General features: G+C 39.9%; 1 protein-coding gene across 2 annotated transcripts in view; it reads right to left on the bottom strand.

Annotated features, from left to right (window-relative positions):
• Positions 1-2,447: 2,447 nt before the first annotated feature.
• RAB31 (RAB31, member RAS oncogene family) overlaps positions 2,448-23,220 on the bottom strand; it is a 63,521-nt gene continuing 42,748 nt past the window's right edge. For both annotated transcript variants that reach the window (XM_064443015.1, XM_064443014.1), the window contains exons 5-7: positions 22,834-22,940; positions 18,251-18,360; positions 2,448-6,724 (exon numbers count right to left, since the gene is read on the bottom strand). In XM_064443015.1, the coding sequence (XP_064299085.1) occupies positions 6,627-6,724; positions 18,251-18,360; positions 22,834-22,940 (315 nt within the window). In that variant the 3' untranslated portion in view covers positions 2,448-6,626. The remainder of the gene's footprint in view (positions 6,725-18,250; positions 18,361-22,833; positions 22,941-23,220) is intronic.

The raw sequence follows: 23,220 nt of genomic DNA, 5'->3' as shown, positions 1-23,220 counted from the left end.
AGCTATGGGGTTTTTTTAAATACTTCAGGGAGTCTCAGGGATAAAAATGATTTTTGGCTGGAGTAATTTAGCAGCCAGAAAAAAGAAATCCTTCTCAAGCTGATAAATGTTTAATACCTAACCAGAAGCCTCAAAGTTCTTTTCCACCCTAGTGCTAGACTCTCCTGCACTGAATAATGACATCTTATTAGAAACTTGTTGATTAGTGTGACACTAAATGCAAAGTACAAGTCTCTTACACTTTCAGTTCTGCCCGTGTACTATCTTCAAGTTCTCCCAACAACTGTGTTACAAAACAGTTTCAGTAACACTTCTACACCATAACTGTTGAAAACACAGTGATTATGAATGCTAGTATCATGACACTGTGCTCATATACCTACAAAATACACAGCAGTGATAAGCGATAATGCAAACTAATCTGCACCAAGACCCACTTGGTAGTATCAGAGGTGTAAAAATACAGGCACTTTGCAATTAGGAGTCTTCTTACCGAGCTTAATCAAGAGCGAAGAAACCCATCTGAAATCAATTTCTCAGACATGAAAAGGGCTGTATTATGCTGTATTATGCTACATTATGCTATTTACTTATTCCTTCTCATCTTAACCTGCTAAATGCAGTCAACCATTGATTTTACAGTTTCTAGTGAAGAGTCTTACTTTTGGACAGTAAGAGCGCATTTATATCAAGCAATGGATTTAGCACTAGTCCAGCTGTTAAAAAATGGATGTAATCAAAAGCAGATCTTATTAATGGTCAAGAACCCCATTACACATGAATGCATCCTATCGTTGACACTGTGTCCTTAGGGAGTGACCTGCACCAATTAACAGAGGCATTTTGTACAAATACTTTTAGCTGCTCTACCCTCCCATGAGTGTTTTAATGCTTTTAAGAAAATTACTACGTAAATTTGTGTAAAACAATATTGAGGAGGAAAAAAAAAGAAAAAAAAAGAAGAAAATCCTGCAGCTTACTGTTTTCCTTCCATGGAAGAGAGGCATTTCACAAACCTGGTAGTAGCCTAAACACTTTTACAGATTGGTGAGGGGGTGGAGGTATGAAGTAGATATGCAGTCTATTTCATCAGCCTGGCTGTTCTGATTTCACAACAGTGCTCAGGAGATCACAGCAGGGTGTCCTTTGTTGCTGTCTGCAGAAAGACTGAAGCCACTGTGGTGAAGATTTTGAAGGCTAAAATGTCAAATACTTTTCCTTAAGTACCCTGAGACACAGCCTTCACTCATCAAAAGGAAAGCAGAGGAGGTTTATTTTCCAGCCAATTGTATCAGCTCCCCTCTCATTGCTAAATTCAGCTCTAAACTAACCTAAAGCGCTACAGGAACATGCTTCCAAGCCATGTAAAACATCCCATGGACAATGCAAGGACCGATCCGTTGAGGGGCACGACTGTCTTTCCATACTGGAAGGAAAAACAGCTTTGGCTTCTGATTTTCCAACACACTGATAATCATTAAAAGGGGCTTAATTAGGCTTTCCTTGAATTAAGTGCATCACCTTTCACAGTTTATGGTCATGTACTTGGGTTCATTTTTATTTACGCATAGCTGGTGATAAGATATATAATTTTTTCAATGTGATTATAAATGCTTCAAAGCAGGGAACAGATTCTGTCAGGAATCTTCAAGCAGTAATGAAACTCACAACGTAAGTAATACCCTTTGAAATACTGGTTTCTCCTTACAGAGAGAAATGGTGTTCTGTGCTGTTATTTGAGTTACTGTGCTTGTTGGGTACTGCTGTGCGTGGAATTTATCATGGTAGTTACAAAAGCCTTACTCCAAAAACCTGTTTTTCTTTAAAAAAAATCCCCAACCGTTTATTCATAGTCCTCATAGTTGTGGTAACAACTTTGAAAATATGAACCAGACAGTGCAAAAATACTTCTGGTGAGTTTAAAGTTGAAACAATAGCACTAAGAGGTATGAAATACTACATACTTCTTAAGGGTGTGTTAATTCTTGACTCCTGAAGACAAGTTGAAGGGATGTAAAGTAGGGAAGAAAATTAAATGTACCACCAAAATAAACACACACAAAAGAGAAAGTGTCTTATGAGCCATAAGTAGTCATGGTTGCTATTCAAAGCAAGTGCCTGTAAGCTCACTTTCTACTGACAGCTACTATTCTAAATTTCCAAGCTGATACTGGCCACTGAGGTACCTCTCTTCTAATGGATAAACCAAGTAACTTAGCAAAGAGATTTTCAGATATATTTTTCTGGTTTTTGAAAGTTCACCAGCACTGCAGAATCCCCCAGGAATGCATTCAGTTTCTGCTACACGGCCAGCCACCCACGTTTCAAGCAGCATTTAAATCCCAGGTAATGAATCCAGACTGCAGACAGCCCTTTTTCAAGAGCAAGTGATGTGAAAAATGGGCCCTATTTGGTTCTGCTTTATTGAAACCAGAGACATCCCCAAATCAGAGGTATTTAAAACATTTATTAGCGTTAATTGTTGTAGGTTAAATAAAACACCAAAACTACATTTTAGGGCAAAAAATATTATTAGGTATTATACAATTAATATGTAAAACAGAAGGAAAAGTATTAACGGATTGCAGCATCCCATACATGAAGCGAGTGGGTCCAGCCCAGTCAAAGCCCTTATATAAACAAAACAGAGGACAAGTACTTAGAAGGTGATTTTAAACTTACAATTTATCACTGACTGATTTAAATAATTGAGGGTAGGATAGTAAAATATATCATCACTGTACTGAAAAGGTCTGATTATAGTCAGAGTGCTTGCATGTATCATCTATCTAGTAGCACTTATTACCACGTGCCATGAAGGATTAGTGAAGAGGAGGGATGATAGGTAACTTTTCTAGGTATTGATACAAACCCATGTTACACTGTAGCACTTTAGAGAGACTCCTGTACCATGAACAAAAATAACCAATTTTGGCGTTTTTGTTTTGCTTCGTGTGTTTTGGGGTGGTTTTTTGGGGTTTTTTTGAGCGTAACTTTATTACTCCAGAGTCCCAATTCTTGGATAATAATGGCCTTTTTTCGATTTCTCAGTCCGTAAGCCATACTTTTTCTATAATATACCATTTTCATGCATAAGAATGGCAAGTCAACAATTGTACCTACGTGTATCTCCATCTTCTTGCTACCTTTGATCTGTAACTTCAAGTTCATAAGGGTGAAATGACCATTAACAAAAAAAAATGTACTTACAGAATACAATGTGCAGTATATGAGAACCAGACATAGTGAAAAAACACTACACGTCAGCATAACAATATAAAACTGTACTTATATACACACACATATGCAGAGCATATATGAAAACTAGTTCCTTCATAATCTTGTTTTTAAACTAGTTCATGACAAGCCAGAAAAGCAAGTCACCCACAACTGGACAGTCACAGTCTTGAGTCACGGTGCAAACCAGCTCCGCCAAACATCCTTGGAACCGCACTTCAGTCCTGCTGCGAGCTCTCTTGAGAAAACCAGTCTCGGACAAATCCAGCACCAGCTGGCCAACCTAGAACTGCAGCTTTATTGTTATTATTACTATTAGAGCAGAACAGCTACAGAGTCAGGTGCTCCTGTACAGTAATTTAGCTTTCCACCAGCCGTTAACTACTAAGAGGAGTTCTGGCTGCTGCTGAAACTTTTTATTCCAAGTTTGGGGTTTTTTGTATGTCATTTTTGTGGCCCTTTATGAAGGGTGGTGGTACTTTCCAAGCAACACAGGCAACAAAAGGAAGCAGTAATCATGAATTTTACATTTGAAAATCAAAATTTTTAAATCCAACCATTCCCTCATTTGAAGAGGCAGGTTAAAGCTGCACTTTAGCTTTGACAAACAGCAGAGGCAACATCATCGTCAAAGGCGAGCCCTGTCTTCCAGAAAAATGTGAGCTGCTCTGCACAGCACAGTAGCCTGTTGTTTTTTCACCTGTGACTTCAGAGTTTCCTGCTGAAGCTCACCGTAACCCAGATCTCAAGAACTTACACAATCAGAATCCTTATTCATTTAAATCTTTTTCTTCCCTAAAAGCAGAATAAGGTGATTTAGATTTGGCCCACTAAATGCAAAAATACCTTTGAGCCTACTTAGCCAGCATTTGAATTTTAAAATCTGCCAGAGATTCACTGTAACAACTTGCAATTTTAAACTTATTATTTTAATACCTAACTCATAAACCTGTTCTGATTCACATACTGGCAGCTGTGAGAGCTGGTTGTTCAAGTCTATTCCGTACAGATCAGCATCAATTGCCAGTTCTACCATAAATTAGAGTATACAAGGTACTCGCAGAATTATCTTACAAAACTTTCAGACATCTCACTTAAGGTTTGATAAGTTTGGAGATGTCACATTAAAAAAAAAAAAGAAATATGCCACAAAGATTTATGAAAGCTTAAAACTCAGTTATGCAAAGCTACTATATGTTGAACTAAAATTTATGACACCTTTAACAACGTGGGTTTGATCTGACCTGTTTTGTTGGTAACAGGTCTAGCCTTTTACTGAGTTTTATTTAGGAAGAACCAGATCTCTTGCAGCATTGGGTCATAGATCCCATAAATTATATGAATATGTGATGTTTATAAGTTTGATGTTTCTTTAGCACTGAAGGCCAGGTTAACCTCGCCCTCCACAGCCAGTTGAAAGAGCCAGGCACCCATGGCAGACCTGCTTGTACTAGGATGGGATGAAATATTCCTTAAAGGAGCCTGTCTCCCTCCCCAGCTATCAACAATGACGACTGCTGAATTTTCACTAAAATAACCCTGGATTATCTGTAAAATAGTTGCTGCAATGAAGCAGCGATGTGGATCATATATCAGCACAGGTGACAATTGGAAGTTTACCTGAAATACCCTTTTCTCATGGTAGCTGTCTATGTATTATCTAAGGGCATATTTTCAAGTATGAGTGCTTTCAAAGGAGTCTAAAACATCTGCGGAATGGATTAGATGTGAAAAACCAATGCAGCTTAGATTCTTAGGTAAAAATCCAGTGGGACATTTCCCGCCTATAACTACTTCAAACCCTCTGAAGACAAAGAAACATTCCTGTTGATTTCAGCTGGCTCTGTTTCAAGCCCTAATATTTAGTGACATTTTATCAAAGCAATCTCACAACCAAGCAATAAGGTCTGTTTTTAATGTATAAACACGGAAACCCAGCTCTAGCCTGCCTGTTCATGATTTATTTTGGAAAGATGTTTTTCCCTTTTGTTGGCTTTTCATAAGTCCCCCAACAAATGCGCAGTGAGGTTAATTTTCCTCATAAGAGAACAAATTTATGTTGTGGAATGCAGGCTGGGCTTTGGTTTCAAAGCCTGCATTCTTACCCTAATTCCAATGAAATTGATGAAGATAAATTCGTATTTTATCATCTCAGTCACACACATTCATAAAAGGTGGGAGTGGAGAATGCATAGTTTGACATTTTTTCTAGTTCATAACCACCTATTAGATTTTTTTTTTTTTTTTTTTTTACAATGTATTTTCAAGTGCATCAAGCTTCAAAGGTATCACGCAGTGGGTCTTCCATACTGCATCCCCATGTGGGTGAGGAGACTACTCCACAAATTCACAGAATTGCATCGTAAAGAAACACTCTGTTTTATTAGATTCCATCCTTTAACTCCAAATTATATTGTGCTCTCTTAAGCTGTTTTTGAACAGAAATACCATTCTTCCGCCTTGAGGACTCCTTGGAGCACTGCAGTGAGACCACAAAGGAGTGGGGCACTCACTCTCTTTTAGAAACCAGGGAAGTGGCATCTTTAAACAGAGACAGCCATGGTCTGGGGCACAGATTTGAAAGAAACTTGGTAAGTAGTGGAGAGTAGGCTGGCATTTTAGATTCTTTTTACATTTTCAGTGATTAATGAAGCCTATGCCCTGGAAAGGGAATCAATCCAGCACAGTGGCTGCCTCTTCACTTCTTTTCAGAGCAGACTGGGAACTGCATGGGGTCCAGCAGTCTCCATCATGACAACTCCTTCTTTCACATACACAGCACCTCCTGACACAGATTTTGACTTCTAGCCTGTAAAAATTGCACTTGCTCATCCTTTGGATCCACTTTTTTTTCTAGTTAGCAGTGTCAGACCATTTCTTGCTGATGTGTACTGAAAGTAGGAGATGAAGCTACAGATTTAGAAAAACACTTAAGCAGAGTCCAGCTAGAAAGATGGCAGAGAAACTATAATCCAAAATTCAGGTTTTATGGGTTTTTTCCCCCCTATTATTACAGAGAAAACTCTAAAAACATGCCAAGTCCACTTTACAATGTAAGAAGAGAAGTTTTTGCAGCAAATCTAAAATTTTATATAAAAGGATCATCTTCTTATAAAAAAACCCCACACAGTCATTGGCTTAAACAGAGAATCGTAGTACTTTGACATTGTAATTTTGACAGGATATTAGAGAGGATTTTCCAACTCAGTTTTGCAAAATCCCTTTGAAGTAAAGCTTTCTGCTTCTGGTCCTCGCATTATTGCTCATGGGAAGTATTGAAATTGCTGCTTTCAAGATAAGGAGCCAAATCACTGAGATCACAAAGTCCTTCCTCAGTGAAAAAGCAAATGGTGCTGTTTTTCAAGTAAATCTAAAAAGATCAGGTTGGGTCAGCAGCACCGCCTACCCGTCTGTGAAGTCTGCTTTCCGAGTTTGATTGCTCCATTGTTACCATTTTCGTGAGGATCTAAGGGTGGAATTTGCCGACCTGAAACACATGAGGAGACAGCGAATTCAATTCTCCCGATGTAGTAACAACACATGCAGATAACAATTAGGATGATTTAGCGTGTGTAAAGAATTACATCTGTGAAACTTCACCAGAAAACAACCACCTCTTGTGTACCTTCAATCTTTTTCCTTGCATCCTGCTTACAGAAGAAGATTTTCACACTTAAAAAGAAAAAAAAATGAAATATGGCTATTGAGAATGCATGAAGAACACTGAAATTATGTTACCCATGTATTTTTTTTAAATAGTCATCTCACTGAGCACCCTACAACTAAGAAAGAGAAAATTCTCAGCTTTCTCCTAATTCCACTTAAATGGGAATGGTGCTAGTTTAACAAGATCTTGCCTGCCCTAAATCTGCATGGCATTTAATCCTTGTATACTGGAGTTTTACAAAGCACTAAGTAAACACATGCTGCCTATACTTGAAAAAAGAAAAAAAGTGTTCTTTTCATTTAATCCCTCCCTCCTTTGAGGGGTACCCATGTCTTTCAAGTTGACAGCTTTGATTACTTAAAAACACCACCCCCTGCAAACTTTCCCGACATTTTAATCATCTTACGGAGTGATTATTTTAAGTGCTTGAAAGAATTTCAGCCATCACAGTAGAGCTAGAGATCTCTCTCAGGGCAGAAGGCACTGCTCCAACTCCCTCGTCTATGTGCCCTTTTAGTACTGCTACATCTTTTGTCTAACTGGTTGCCTACTCATGACAACATACAATATGCTTAATAATTAATATTATAAATGGAAAACCAAGATCCTCCCAGGTCCAATCTATCCTCTGTCTCTGGTGTGGGCCTGGCTTTTCCATTAAACCCACTGACTGATCTCTCCATCAATATCTTGGAGAGTTTATGGTCATGGTAACATATCACAGAATCACAGGCTGGAAGGGATCTCAGGGATCATCTAGTCCAACCTTTCTAGGAAGAACACAGTCTAGACAAGATGGCCCAGCACCCTGTCCAGACGACTCTTGAAGGTGTCCAACGTGGCCAAGTCAACCACTTCCCTGAGATTATTCCAATGGGTGACTGTCCCCACTGTGAAAAATTTTCCTCTTGTGTCCAATCAGAATCTCCCCAAGAGCAACTTGTGTCCATTCCCCCTTGTCCTCTCCACGTGACTCCTTGTAAAAAGGGAGTCTCCATCTTCTTTGTAGCTACGCCTTAAGTACTGGTACACGGTGATGAGATCCCCTCTAAGCCTCCTTTTCTCAAGGCTGAACAAACCCAGTTCTCCCAGCCTACCCTCGTATGGCAGGCCTCCCAGTCCTTTGGTCATCTTGGTGGCCCTTCTCTGGACCCCCTCCAGCCTGTCCATATCTTTTTTTCTCCTTACCTTGTGATTTGCTGGGACTTTTTTCTAAAGTTAAATCTACTTTCTGTGAATTAATTTCATCTGTAAAACTTGTCCCTAAATTACCTTTGGTCAAGCCCATCAAAATTTCACCTCTCTTAGTCAATCAGTTTTGAACACGCATGCTATACAACAGAAGTGTGACTTTTGAAGCAGACAGTCTTGGGTGTTTGTACAACTGAATGAGAGAGGGAAAATTCCTCACATTACTAAGCTAAAGATACTGTATTTCGTCCAATAGAGTGAGAAAGAGGTATCTTGAGGGCTGAAGCATGTAAAAGCACTGACATTACAATGCTGCGCTCTATTTAGGTCACTAAAATATCAACTTCACACCCTGCTTACATTATGTTTGGACTTCATGTTTGTAAGTGCCCTTCCAAAGTAAAATAAAAAGCAGAAGGGGTGGTTATAGACACAGTTATTACATGCATCAGTTCTGTTGGCTTTGTTTGGAGACAAAGAGAATCCACTAATTCTTAAAACTCTAGAGAACATGAAGAACATAGTATCTGTGAGAGGATTTCCAAGAAGGTAACACTGTCACTGTAGAGACCTGGAGAGAACTTCTGCATTATGTACCTACTATTTCCAAAGTGCTTTCACCTCAATCCCAGCTAAACTAAAACCCTATCAATCCAACTCAGAGCACAATGCAGCTAAAAAAGTTGGAATCTACAGACATGATTTACATTACATACCATTAAGCAAATACTTGTAAACATTTGGTTCTTCTAACACTAAGTTTGGAAGAGGAGAGCGTTTAAGCTAGCCTAACTTTCATTTTAGAAGTCCACATTAAACAACCATGTTACCTCTATTTGTTTTTCATCCAGTGTTCCATATTTCTGAGGAGTTTCAGATCTTTTCTACAATGCTCTTAAAGTGTATGCAAAGAGCAGGCAAGCTTATCTTGGGAGCAAAACCGTAGCAGGCTTCAAGGTCAGCGAGCACTTTATCCAGTTCAGACCAGGACACAACATATGTCGCTAAGAATCACCTTGATTTATTTCATTTCTCAAAACGATAAAAACCACACAGATAACAACTACAAATAATAAAGAGAAAAAAACCTTTAGACATAATACTTGCTGATTAGTTATTCTGGCCTTTGATCTTAAGTACTGTTTGTCATTAACTAGCCATGTTTTCTGCTGTTTGGACACCCCCCTTGAATTCAATACAAGCAAATAAAGCTTTAAACAGTCTAAAAGTTTTTCAAGGTTGAGAGTATTTTTTTCAGTAGGTGCGTTTTCTCTCACTTGTTATTTCTCTTATTACCAGATTTATTAAACCGTCAAGTTAAATCGTTTTAGTAACAAGACTTATCCCTGCCCAGGCAACTTTTACCATCTGACGTGCAGTTGACAGGAGTAATTTTCTTGGAGCGCAAAACTCAGTTGAACACCTGAGAACCAGCTCCACAGCAGGTAATAGAGAGATTTTTCACCAAGGGTCGGGGGAAGTGGATAAAAATATGCAGTCAGAAATCTGTTTGACCAACTGTCTCTCCCTGGGCCTCCTTGACAGCTAGTCTCACAGCAGTCACTGTAGCAGAGAAGGGTTTAAGCAGCAGAACACTACTAAGGATGAGCAGTGAAATGCTAAGCCTGCATCTACCCTTCTTCTAAACCAGCTTAATCGCTACTGCTACCTAAAAGCACCATGATCATTGTATCTGGTCATTCAGCTCTTGACAAATATGGCATCGATATTGCTGACACCAACTCAAATATAGCTAGTACTGAGCCAGGATCAACAGAGGTCATAAACAAAATTAATTTCAGAAAGTATATACTAATTTAAAATGTGTATCTCACTGGCATACATAGTCTCTATTCCAAAGCGATAAAAAATATCCCTGTATTAGATAACCTACAGCATTGTTAATTTATGCTATTTCTTTCATGCAGTTGATGTCAGAAAGGAGCAGTAGTGCCCTGACATCCAGCCCAGGAGTTCTCCTGCTGAAGAAATAAATACATTAAGGCAATTCCTCTTCAAAATGACGACTGCTCTGTTAAGACAGAGTCAGCTCAAAAGGTCCATGAGAGACTGGAATCTTCTGTTGCTTAACTTAAAGATGACAAACTAGACCACAAAGAGAGTCTTTTCTCCATTTTGCAGGACACAACTAGCCAGCTTGCCAAAGACCACCAACAGCACATCTTAGGATTCCAGATGAAACGGTCAATCGCACAGAGAAAACCAGATGCACATACATTTATCTAAGAACCCTGCAGCTGAACTGGTGAAGTGAGGAACTTAGGGATACGCCGTTACTTGAGACAGTATAAAGTTCCACATGGTTCCCACTGCTGATATTTCTACAGAGTGAGGTCAATTGATTGAAATTTAAAAATTAGGTTTTGCACTTGTATTAATTAAATATCTGATCATATATTTTGGTTTCATTTCACTAATGATTAGACCATGTTTCACAGATTTTGTACAACAAAACTGTTTGTAAACATGCACCTCTACACATTCCAACAGAGGTCTTGGTGTCCTCCATGATCTCAGTCCAGTAAATACACCATGGTTTGTAAAATATTAAGTGTCACAAGAGACTGATCAAATGCAGGGTTACGGAAATTGTCATGGTTCTGAAGTGAACCATCCAGGTTAACAGGTGGGAAGCACTAAATCAATTGCATCTCCTCCTATCTGGCACGTTTGAGTTGGGCTGAGGTAGTCCAGGACGAAGGTCAGAGTCTTCTCCAAGGCCTGGCAGAGTTCCTACTCCTGCTATTGAATCTGAGACTTGTTAATGTAAAGAGATTAATCAGCACTCTGAGAGCTGTGGTTCTGAGAATGCCAGAGGCAAAGCGACTGGGAAATGCGAGGGTGGGACAAGAGGTAAACAAAATGGGAAGGGAGGAAAAGAATGGAGCAGGGAAGCATGAGAGACAACAGGGGCTGGGTGACACCTCTGCAAGCAGAACTTGAAGGCAGGCAGATGGGGATTGCTCTGCTGCAGCTGGAAGCAGGATGCATCATCACAGTAATAAAATCTGCTGTCTTTGTTCCTTTTTGAACGCAATGCTCTGGTTATAAGCTGTGACATCCATTAGCTCAGAAAAATCAGCCTTGGAGTTGGGCTTTTTGGTTTTGTTTTTTTTTTTTTTTTTTTTAACATTAAACTGTTTTCATTACTGACCTGTATAAGACTGCCTGAAAGGCTGAAAATAGCCTTGAAGTTGAGCGTAAGGAAACTCAACTGGTTACCATGCTGACAAAGGGACAAACACAACAGTGCACTGAACAGATACTCATTCAGTGTGTAATGGAAAAGAAAACAGATATGATGTGATCAACCTGAGCTGGCATATCCAGATGATTAAGTCCAAGTCCAAAAGAAGCACAGTCCTAATATGTAACACAACTACAACAATTCTGCTAATGGTAAGAGGCAAGACATCATAGCACTGCACAGTGGCTTTCTGTGCCTTTATCCCGTCTGTTCATTGTCTGAAAATCATGTACGACTTAATTTTTTTCAGGGGACTGAAGGAAGGGGAGATTTTTGTTAGTGCAGGATGTGAAATCCATTTCACTTAGCTCCAGAGAGAGCAGCGGCCTGACAGCCGCCGCAGCAGCCTGATGATGGGACTGCTGTGGCTCACCTGAGAAAAGGCAGACTTTTTCGAGTAGTGGCACAACAGCTATACAATGGCCAGAACCTCAGCCTAAAATTGGTGGCTGTATCGCAGCAAGGTGAGCTGCTGCAAAACATTGCTCTCTATAAACCTCATTAATAAAGCACAGAGCACAACCATCTGTGAAGATATGGCAGAATGAAGCAGGCACATCTTATCCAACAGTTCTGGCATTTGCATACAAGATTCTTCCTGTACCTGTAGGACTTAGAACAGTCACACTTCTTATCTCCCCAAAATTCTTTTATCCTTTGAAACCAGTTTCACTGGTATTTTAGAAGTTCCCTATATCTCTCACATGGTTTCTAAAGCTTGGCCCACTAGTCAGTCTCTAGCTTCTCTTTCTTCCCCATACTTGGAATAAAGAAGGATTTCCCCAACTGACAGAGACGACTGTTTGTTTACTTCATGTTTTAAGTTTCCATGCAAGGTAGCATATACTTACAATAAAGGATATTCCATAACTAAACATAGTTAAGTTGCAATTATTTGAGTATTTCTAATAGCATAGCTAATAGCATCTCCCTGCAAGAAAAAAGAGTGGGTTTTTTTTAAAGCAAAAGCATAGATTGCTGACACAAGTTCTTGCTGGGGAAGCAGCAATACAAGTGAGTTTTGCCCATTTCATTAAAATCTGCAGGGGGAAAAAAAAACCCACCAAGATTTAAATCTCACATGCATCAAAGTAAACAACAGAATTCTAATGACTTTAATTACTAAGAGATCCAACCTTGATCTGAGGTCCTGCTGTAATTAACTTTGGGCTGCTTTGATTTATTTACTAGTTTATGTTGAAGAGCTCTCCTATGATTGGAGAGAAATCCAGGACCTCACAAATTTAACTCTAACAGCAGTCCAAAGGCCAGGAAGTTTTAGAAAAGCTTAGAGAAGAACTAATCCTAGAAATACAGGGAGCATAAACTGTAAAGAAGATAATCTCAAATACTTGTAGGTTTGGGCAATGTTCTTCCATCCTTTCACAGCAGGTGAACATGCCCTACAAAAATTCAGTTATTAACTTGGGCTGCCTTAAAAATGGCATGTGTTGAATTGCTTTGCAACATAAATGTACTTGCTTTTCTTAAAATGTCTTTCATAGACCTTTTTACAGTAGTTCACAGATATCCACACATCAGCAGGTAACAGGATGAAAAACACCAAACCCGTCTTCCACAAAGCTCAAAAACAGTCCATCTGCAATTCCACCCATCCAAGTCCATTCGAGTCAGCACAAACATCGAATGTCCACTGGAAAGGATCCCTCCCCCTTCCAGCGACAGACATTTCACACATTCCTCTCTAGTTTGTCCATTATACAGCTGGTTAAACTGTAAACTCTAGAGGTTGGGTCTGGTTTTTTTTTTTTCATCTCCCGGTATTTCTAGGAAACAAGTATTTGGGTTACATTAAATATTCAATATATGAACTGCTGGCAGGGCACCAGGAAATCAATAGCTTCATACATTTAAAACTGAGCATTTACCACATGAAAGGTTGTATACCGAGACAGAAACTCTCTGCTCTAATTAGGATGCCTCATCTAGGAAGAACATCCTTATCTGGGTTTTTAAACATCAGCCTGTCTCTCCTTCTCATAGTACTAGCATCAGTGAGACCGAGCGTGCTAACAACTCTTTACACACTTTCTGTAGAGACTCTGATAATTCCTCACCTCCCTCTCACCCTTGACAGAAGATGCTGAAATGCTTCAATCTTGCCCCCTTTGGTAGCACGCCAATCTCCAACATTTGCCAGACTTCAAAAAAAAAAAAATCCATGCTTGTCATTTACTTTTTTATTTAAGCACAAGTTTATTTCATATTTCACTTGACTCAGTATTCTTTAGCAGCTTACTTGTCCCAGTGCCTGTTTACCTTTGGACCTACTGATGCAGACTGGTATTATCCTGGGAGGTACAGTCTCAGCTCTATCATTCACAGAGGATGGCTTTTATGTAATAATCTCTTTCCTATCTGGGGCACCTTCACAGTAAGGTAACAGGCAATACACACGCTGAAGAGAAACAGCTGGGCGTGTACTAGATTTGAATAAGTTAACTAAGGCTTATTTCAGTTGTTAAATGATCAGGTGTCTGAAAATTGCAGGGGTGTGATTGCTACTAAATGACAGTACACTTGGGGCAGCTTGTTTAGTCATTGAAAACCAGCCAGTTTTAATGGGTAAGCTGCCTTCCCAGGCACAAGCAGTGGTCAGTGGACTAAAGCCCCACAATGAAGGGGCAATACAGAACTGGTATGACCCCCTGCATAGGCACAACTTTATACTGTATTATACTGCTATCGTATAATACATTCCTGGCATATTTGCTGCTGCTGAAGTATAAACCAGCAACAAGGAGCTGCTGTGCCTATGATTCTTCTAAGGCTGGGAATAAAATATCATTAACATTTGGTCCTATAAACACTCAGCTATTAAAAAAGAACTACTGGAACTTATGAAAAACTTACGCCCTTTTTATGTCAAAAACCTTTCAAGAAAGACATTGGGAAAATTTTAGCCCAAGTGGGGAATATACAACTGTACTGAAAATATTATTTTGTTGTTTACAGAGAAAAAAAAATAACCACATGATGTTTTACAATCACAGCAAGCCTTCAGTCGGCTGCTGCTAAATGTAACCAGGGTAAGTGTAGTGGCTTGCCACCTGAAATCACAGGGGTACAGCAGACAGCCAGGAGCTGTATCCCGTTACGCAGCTCAGTGAAAACTCTCCAGCACAGAGGACACCAACTTCACTGACTCTTGTGCTCAGTCTGCCGCTTCAGCCTTATTTACCTGAGTACACTGACTGCAGAATCCCCCTCCTGCCAGATTTGCCCCATCTTCAAAAAATCAGAAACTTTGACCGATGCTAGACTTTCACTTCTTGTATTTTCTTGAGAAGAATTAAGGACAACGGATTTGTGTTGAGACTGTTATTAAGAGATTCCTCAAAGCAGTCAAACCCTCAAATCCTGAGAGAAACTAATTTTAAAAAATGTTTTAAAAATAGTGTAATATAATAACCTTAGAAATGAAGTGGTCTGTCTATAATCTCTACAATTTTTCCAAGATTTATCTGGTTGTCAGCAAAACATCCCAGTTCCCCTTTTATTTTCCACCTTCTTTGTATCATTATGTTGAGTAATTTTTTCCCATTATACTATTTCACTCTGTTCACAACATTTTCCCTGGAAAAGAGACAGTTTATAGACACCTTAAGAAGGAAAAATTATTATGTTAAAATACCCCTGGGAAATGAAAAGCATAAGCAAGCAGGAGGTAAAATTTTAATTAAATTAAAATCTAGTCTACCCTTTACAGTTTGGGGTATCAATTTCAAGAAGGTTTTTAATGAAGAAATTGTCCACACATGTTGGAACATCCTTTCAAATGCAGGCTGTAAAATAGGCAATACATACAGTCTACCTTCAAGATCCAAGGTAAACAAAAGCTGCTGTCTCCCTATTCAGAGGCTGGGGAATTGCACCATGCCCTTCTACAGCAGCACAAAGGGCACGAACTCTCAGGCAGCGTGAAAGCAAAACTAAAGCTGCAGCGTGACTTCTAGGGCAAATAAAATTAGTCAACAGGGTAGAAGGCACGGCTACACAGCGACTTCATACACTGAAATGGCAAAAATGCTGCTGTGCAACTTGGGCATAAACAAACTTCTTTGGAAACTGCACAACGACTGAAGTGGTGTAAAACATCAGAAAGTTATCCATACCCTCTGCGCAGTCACAATCTTATTAATTAATTCTCCTGCTAATTAAGCATTTTTCACTTGGTTTCCATTATATTTCTATAAACACACACTACCAATTCTCTCCTTTCTCTCTGCTGAGTACTTGATAAGGTCACGAGTACATCCAGTGAGACCAAATATTTCTATATATAGAAATAATTGCCTGTGGAATTAAGTGCACTTGCCTGGGTATCTAGTTCATACTAAACTTAATTTAGTTGATTTTCCTCGTCTATTATAACCATTATTAGGGACAGCGTATGCTGCCAGCTGCAGCATTGCCTATCAAAAACGGAAACTAATTATCTAATTACGTGGCAAGGATGAGTTCCTCTGCGAGAACATTCACAACCATCAGATGCAGACAATGTAGTAAACTATCACGAGGAAGAACTGGTTCCTCCAGACAGCCATGTTACACATTCCTCCTTTTTTAAAGGAGGTAAAATAAAGGTAGCGTCTTCTAGGAATCTCGGTTCTCACTAACCATTTCAAACACAGCCCATGCAAGCAAAGTAAACACCTGAGCAGGCCCCATCTCAGGCAAAGTGTGGTAGATAATATGAGCTGATTATGAATATGTGAAATAAAATAAAGACTTAAGGGAAACAAAGTTGAGTTTCTGGGCATGCTGTCTCCTAGACCTCTGTACCCCAAAACATGATTTTGGGAGAGGAGGAACCACCAGTAGTGGAAGAAGATCAAGTCATAAAGCTCTTAAGAAATCTCAACCCACACAAGCATGAGAATGCTGAGGGACCAAGCCAATGTCACTGCAAGGCCATTCTTTACCATCCCTATTGTTTTTGAAAGGTTGTGGAGAATGAGGGCCGTCTGCTACAACTGAAGAAAGGTGAATGTTATACCTGTCTTCAGAAAAGGCAATAACAAGCCATGGATCTACAGGCTGGTTAGCCATACTCTGCTTCCTGGGAAACCATATAGCCAATCCTCTCAGAAGCCACTTCTGAGCACATGAAGGTGAAGAAGTTGACTGGGACCAGTCAGCATGAACTTACCAAGGATAAACCATGCCCGTCCAACCTGGTTGCCCTAAATGATAGTATGATGGATCTGTGATTGAGGGAGAGCATTGGATGTCATCTACCTTGACTTTAGCAAGGCTTTTGATACTTTCTCCTACAGCACCCTGGTATATCCAAGTTGTGCTGTTATAGTCTAGATAGGCACACTGTTAGCTGTGTGAAAAAAATTGACTGGATCATCAGACTTAAAAGGTCAGTGGTTATCATTATGTATGTACCTGTAGGCCAGTTACAAGTGGAGTAACCTTGCTTACTACCTTTCATCAGTGGCCTGGAGGAGGAAAAAACATGCACCCACTTCAGCCCTCAGATGATCCCCAACTCAGTGGTGCATTCAATACCCTTGAGGGCAAAGCTGCTGTTCAGAGGGCCTTAGGCTGGAGGGACAAATGGGCCAACAGGAACCTCAAGTGGTTCACAAAGGACAAATGCCAGCTTGTGGGAAGGAAGGGCCCCTGGTTATGAGACAGGCTGATGACTGGCTGCCTGGGAAGCAGCTCTGCCAAAAAGGACCTGAGGGCAGTAAGCTGAGCATAAGCAAGCAGCGCACCCTGGCAGCAAAGATGGCCAACAGCACCCTAAGTCACACCAACAAAAGCCAAGCCAGTAGATCAGGTGAAGTGGTTAGCCTCTTCTAGATAGGGTCTAACACAAGCTGGGTAATGCATCCAGCTTTGTGCCCCACAATACAAGAAAAATGTTGACAAACTGGTGCAAGTTCAGAGAAGGGCTACCAAGACAGTCAGAGGGCTGGAGCACTTGCCCTGTGAGGAAGGGCTGAGGAAATGGGGCCTGTTCAGCCTGGAGATGAGATGGCTTTGTGGGGACTGCAAAGCTGCCTGTCAGTACCTATGGCGAAGGATGCTAAGAAGACAGAGCCAGGCTTTTTACTGAGGTGCATCCAGGACAACAAGCAATGGTGGCCATGAACTGATCAGGAGAGGTTCTGATTTGATACTCTGAGGGGGATGTCACTGTGAGGACTATTTAAACACTGGGCCTGGCTGCCCAAGAAAGGTTGTGGGACCTCTGCTCTTGGGCCCAGCCAGACAATGGCCCGAGCAACCTGGTCTGAATTCACTATTAAGTCCGCTTTGAGCACGAAGTGGGACTGAAGGTCTCCTGAGGTCCCTTCCAGCCCCCAATTTTCTTCCCACTTGTAATCAGAGACCAAAACTGGAACACCTAGAAGGCAAACTGAACAAGACTTTTTTCCTTCTCCTCATGACGAATGTTAGTCTCATCTTGTTTAAAAGACCTGGAGAGAAAATATGGGGTTTTTTTAAAGCGGATTCCACTGCAACGACTATTTTCTGCTTATCATAGCACTCCAGGCACATTTCTCAACGTTTAAGTTTCTATCAACATGATGATAAGATCAACAGTATTGCCTCTACAGCAGGCTTGGTCTGAAACAGTTGATGTGACCCAGGTCACGATTTATATACTGATTTAGAAGGAACAGGCTTACCCCATATCTACTATCTACTATGTTTTGCTATGGTGTATTCAAAGTTATTCTTAGTTTACATCTGCATAAACAGCAGCCATACTACTGGCCCAGTGGATTTCTTGATGTCCTTGGGAAAGAAGTTTTTAGACCTGAAACAGACAGCTATTTTCAGAAGAACTCCAAACAATCACAAATAAATAAGTAAATAAATAGAGAGCGAGCACATTTACTTACTTATTCCTTGAAAAAGTTCTTCAATGTTAACAGCATTCTTTGCACTGGTTTCAACAACAATTGCACCTATAGATTCTGCATATTCTTTGGCATCCTTCATAGGAACCTCCCTAAAAAAAAAAATATTTTTTTTTTAAATTTAATTTTAGGGGAAAAAAAAAGACGATGACCTCAAACACACAGCCTAATCAGATCGATCTGCAGATTTCTTGGAATTGCTGATGAATCCATGCCTTGAAAAAATGAAGACAATTTAACTGACAATCCCATTTGGTTTTTAAACTTGACTCCAATAAGAAAAGCCTTAAAACACTAGAGAAAAGTCATACAACCCTGCTGATCCAAGCAGCAACCAGCACTGCCCACACCAAGTGTTCAAACAAGATAGGGTACAACTGTTGTGGAAGAAAACGCTAACAGCATCACATGCCTAAATGTTTGTAAGCAGCAAGAAAACAAGAGATTCTGAAAGAAATATGAAAGCCACTGACTCCGAGCACATTGGCAGGAGCAATCTGGGAGTGCCAGATTCACTGGAGGAAGGCCACCGTTCTGTGCCATGTCACCAAAGTGACACCATCTTAAAATCACTGGTAGAACATCCTAATTTTGTAGCCAACACTTCATATGCGAAAAGCTGGTAAATGCAGTTTACAACACGCAAAAGACCTCTGCTTCAGACACAAAGCAAGCCCCACACTGCCTGAGCCAGGTGGCAAAGCTGAATCTGCCCATGTCCACCGCTGTCTGTAACCACTGCTATTCCTGATTTTTGAGCAACAGCTCAGAATCAGAGACTGAAAGTGCTAACAGGCACCCGAGGTGCACCCGGTCAGAGGAGCGCATGTTGAAACACCAGACTGCCAGCACTATTTTTCTTCCATTTTGTTCAAGACATCAACTGGTGTGTTTTGTGTGGCTTTATAGCTGTCTGTTGCACATGCAGAATTTGAACCAACTCCTTCACCCCACAGCTCCGATGTACCAATCTAGAGACTCCTAGTCCATTACTTCCTTCTTTGTGTTACATGTCTTTTTATTGCAGAAGGCACAGGGAAGGCAGCATTCCCCTTACTATTTCTGAAATGGCACCTTGGCCTTTATTATGAAAGGTACCACCATCTGCAGATGGCCCTGAAGATAAGAAAAAAGGAACTTAACTGTGTAACATAATATTCAAACAACAGTAAAGGAAGACATTTGAGACCATACCGTTATGTAATGAAGACTTCCAACTTGCTGTAATTTAGTTGAGAAAGCAAACTTCAGGAATCAAGGAAAAGGTAAAACAGTAGCAAGTGACAATATTCCAAGGAAGCGTCACAGAACTTCTTAGCCTTCTCTGATAATGTTTCTAAAGGAAGCCTATAAATGTCCACAGCATGTGGGCAATAAGCATCATGGCGTCCAGCGCTATTGACACTAGGAAGGCTGCATACATCAAGTAGAGTTATCATAATCTGGACGTCAAGATTGCTAAGATGTGACCTTGTCAAAAGGAAAAAAAAGCACAAATGCTTGAACTCTAAACTGAGACATGAATATACGCAAGATGGGGTGAAGAGGGAAGAAGGCAAGAACCATCAGTGGAGTGCTGACAAGGTGTTATTCCAGGGCTATGGGGAAAGTTAGAGGAATACCTCATCTGAAAGATGTCAATTATTTAGTTTTATCCTTTCTAAATCATTCTATTGATTTAATCTCCCTTGAGATTTTCTGAATAATTACTGAATAAAAAAAAATATCCTGGATGCACAGAGGGAAGATCTGAGCAGGAAATCCTGCTGACTTCTCTTAATCGAGGATCTGGCAATTTCCAGTGAACACAACTTGTAAAGAAGGTGCACCATATTTTTAGGGAGGAAAACACTTCTTAGTTGCTGTTATGACCACTGACTTCTATAATGCTCAAAAGATATTTTGGACACTTATAACATCTTAATATTGAAACCTCAGCTTGTGTCTTTGAAACTACTTTTTAATGACCTGTCAGAAGGAAAAGTTTATTACTATTAAAAGTATGCCAAACACTCAACAGTACTAGAGTTGACAGTACTATAACAGAGATGAGGATTTACACTAAACAAAATTGCCTGTCTACCTGTAGAAATTCCTTCGAAGTGGAAAAGAAATTTCTTTCAAATGCCAAAAACTGCCTATTAACGACACTGAGAAAAGCAGCATGACCCCCGAGTGTCCCAAATCCATCTTGGCAGCTCAAAACCAAATTTTAGATACTAAATGAGGAGGGTAACATAGTCAGTGACTATGAGAGGTAGTGGCAGTCTTTTCCCAGAGGAAAATAATAAGTTCATATTGCTTCCATTCATTCCTCTTTACATTCTCTCCTACAGTCACAGAGGTGGTAGAATCAAATCAACTTGGACCTGGTCAGCTTGTCTTCTTTTGCTTCTATTCACATAGGTCTTAAAAGCAGCTGTCTCTAATACCCAGCAAAACATCTGCCAGTAGTTCTTCAAAACCAAAGAGAGATGCCAAAAATGCATCAGACAGCAACTTGCTCCCATGTGCTCACATAATCTTATTTTTTAATTCTCTGTGCCCAAAGGCATATGTATTTTCTACTCACTGGAAACAATCTGATAAACTGGTGACACATTTCACCTAAAATCATTTTTACTGAAGTCAGTCTGAAGACATAAAGCAGCCAGAGAACAGATACAGCTGCATGTATTGCATAAACAATCAGATTGCTGGAAGAACTGTGAAAACATATCATGTACAATATAGTCTACTCTCTATTTGTCCACCAAAATCTCTTTAACTGGACATCACTGAATGACTTCAGAAAGAGAAAAGGCTGGAGCATGTCAAAATCATAACAGCATTTAAAAAAATAAAAAACAAACTCGAAATTGTTCACAATTAAAAAAATAATAAGATGCATTAGATCACTGAGGACAATGAGCACCATGCAAACACCACAACATTTTGTGCACGGAAGAGCTGTACTTGCTGAATAGCAGAAAGAAACAGATGATCAGGAATCAGTAAACAACAGGTAGCATTTGAGAAGAATGTGGTGGGAAGATCACAGTCACTCTGTGAGGAACCCCAGTATTCTCCCAGCACTTCTGTGGTGCAGGTTTTCTTTCATCCCCGAGTTAACCTGCCTCCGCTCCGGTGGAACAGTACTTAAAATCTTGCTGCCACGGCAAATGCTACCAAAAGCAGGGGGAGGGCTGGTTATGAATTCATCTGCTATTAGTGTCACTTGTCACAATGTCCAAAGTTATTACCCTTGATTTAATCAGGTAGCTGTATTGCTGGGAAAAAAGTTTCAATTTAAAGTGACTCTCAGGGGAACTGAAAACTCCAGTCTGTGCTGTTTTTTTGATTTATTTTTTATAATTTTCCTTTCCTCTGTTTTTTTCTACCTCACATTTGGAAACCTTTGGTTTTGTATTATAGGACTCATCTTCACCATGTTGACAAGCATATCGCAATATCGAGTAGGAGATGCCAATATACTATCTGTGTCCCTGATTCTTAGCCCAACAGAAACCAGCAGTCTTCTAGCATCAGGGCTTGTCCAGGTCTTACAGAAGGAAGTGACTCACAGTTTTGTGTTGGTTAATGGCTGACAGGGGCAGGGGGAGACAAAAATCTGCCAAACAAAACCAAACCAAAACAAACCCAACACAGTTTGGTTTTGGAAGTACTGCATTGCTTAAGTAAGTTATACATGTGCTTCAGGGCTTTGGTGAACCTGGGCCGAAGTAATGGTTATAAAACAACAGGGGGATATATTTGGACAATCGTGAGAGCCTGTGAGGTCCTAAAAGGAAAGCACCAAATACGGCCATGGTGTCTATACTCATCTTTGACACAAGAAGTAACAGAGAGTCATGGACTGACACGTAAGATCACTACCGTACAGCAGAATGTGCTTCCACTTCCAGAAAGAATGTGAACCCATACTAGAGCTAACAAGCAGAAGAGTGACTGTAGCTTCACTCTCATCCCAAATAGCATCATCTTGGCTCTTCTCAAGGAGGGCACATTCAACCCTCCCCTCTTTTACCCACGAAGTCCTTTGCTTCACACGGGTGGCATAAATTTTACTTGAGGTTACAGTCCTAAAAACAACAAAAATACACCTTCTACATCCAGTATTATGGGACAGTTTCAGTTGTTGCAAAGCACAAAGTACAAGTTCTCAAAGCTGCTCTGTGAATAACATTATTCTACCTCAGGCCTACCCTTCTAGCTTTACATTGCTGGTTTTGCTCATCACTTAATACATCTGCACCTTTAACATGAATGGAAGGAGGAAAAAAAAAAAGTAATACCTTTCCATTCCAGTGATTTAGCAGCTAAAGGGTCTAGACTGTACAAATACACAGAAGGGCAGTAAAAGAAAGGTTAAAAAAAAGGAGTATATAATTCAAGTTGTGCTGCCGCTGGTAACGTTATACACTGGCAAGACCACTGGTGTTAGGGAAGACTCAAGACAGCTGACCAAAATGATATACTATTATAACAACAACAAATTAGTTACCTGAAGGAAGAAAACAGTATAGTTACTGCGATCAAAGCAACAATAAAAATGGATGTCTTACCTGATATCAGAAAGATCACATTTGTTTCCAGCGATGGCCATTACAATGTTTTCAGGACCGTGTTCTTTTAGTTCTTTCACCCATTTCTTCAAAGTATGAAATGAATCCTAAGTCAGAGAAATCACAAATAAGCTAGCAGCCTACTCTCCATTGGTATACTTACTTATTTTTCTAAAGTTAGAGGAAGACAATATTAACAGTATGAATGCAATAATAATTTTATAGATCACAAGACCAGAAGACGACCACTGTATCTATGTAATCTGCTTTTCAAGCTTTAGGTCATAAGACTTCCTCAAATTAAATCTTGCTTGAACTTGGACACTTCTCCCTTTGTCCACCCTCAAAGCAGCACCAAATATTTATCTTAAATTTTCCAGTGATGAA

Source organism: Phalacrocorax carbo, chromosome 2 (genome assembly GCF_963921805.1).
Source record: "Phalacrocorax carbo chromosome 2, bPhaCar2.1, whole genome shotgun sequence".
Lineage (NCBI taxonomy): Eukaryota > Metazoa > Chordata > Aves > Suliformes > Phalacrocoracidae > Phalacrocorax > Phalacrocorax carbo.
Note: the sequence above shows the minus strand (reverse complement) of the source record. Positions and strands in the feature narration are given on the sequence as shown.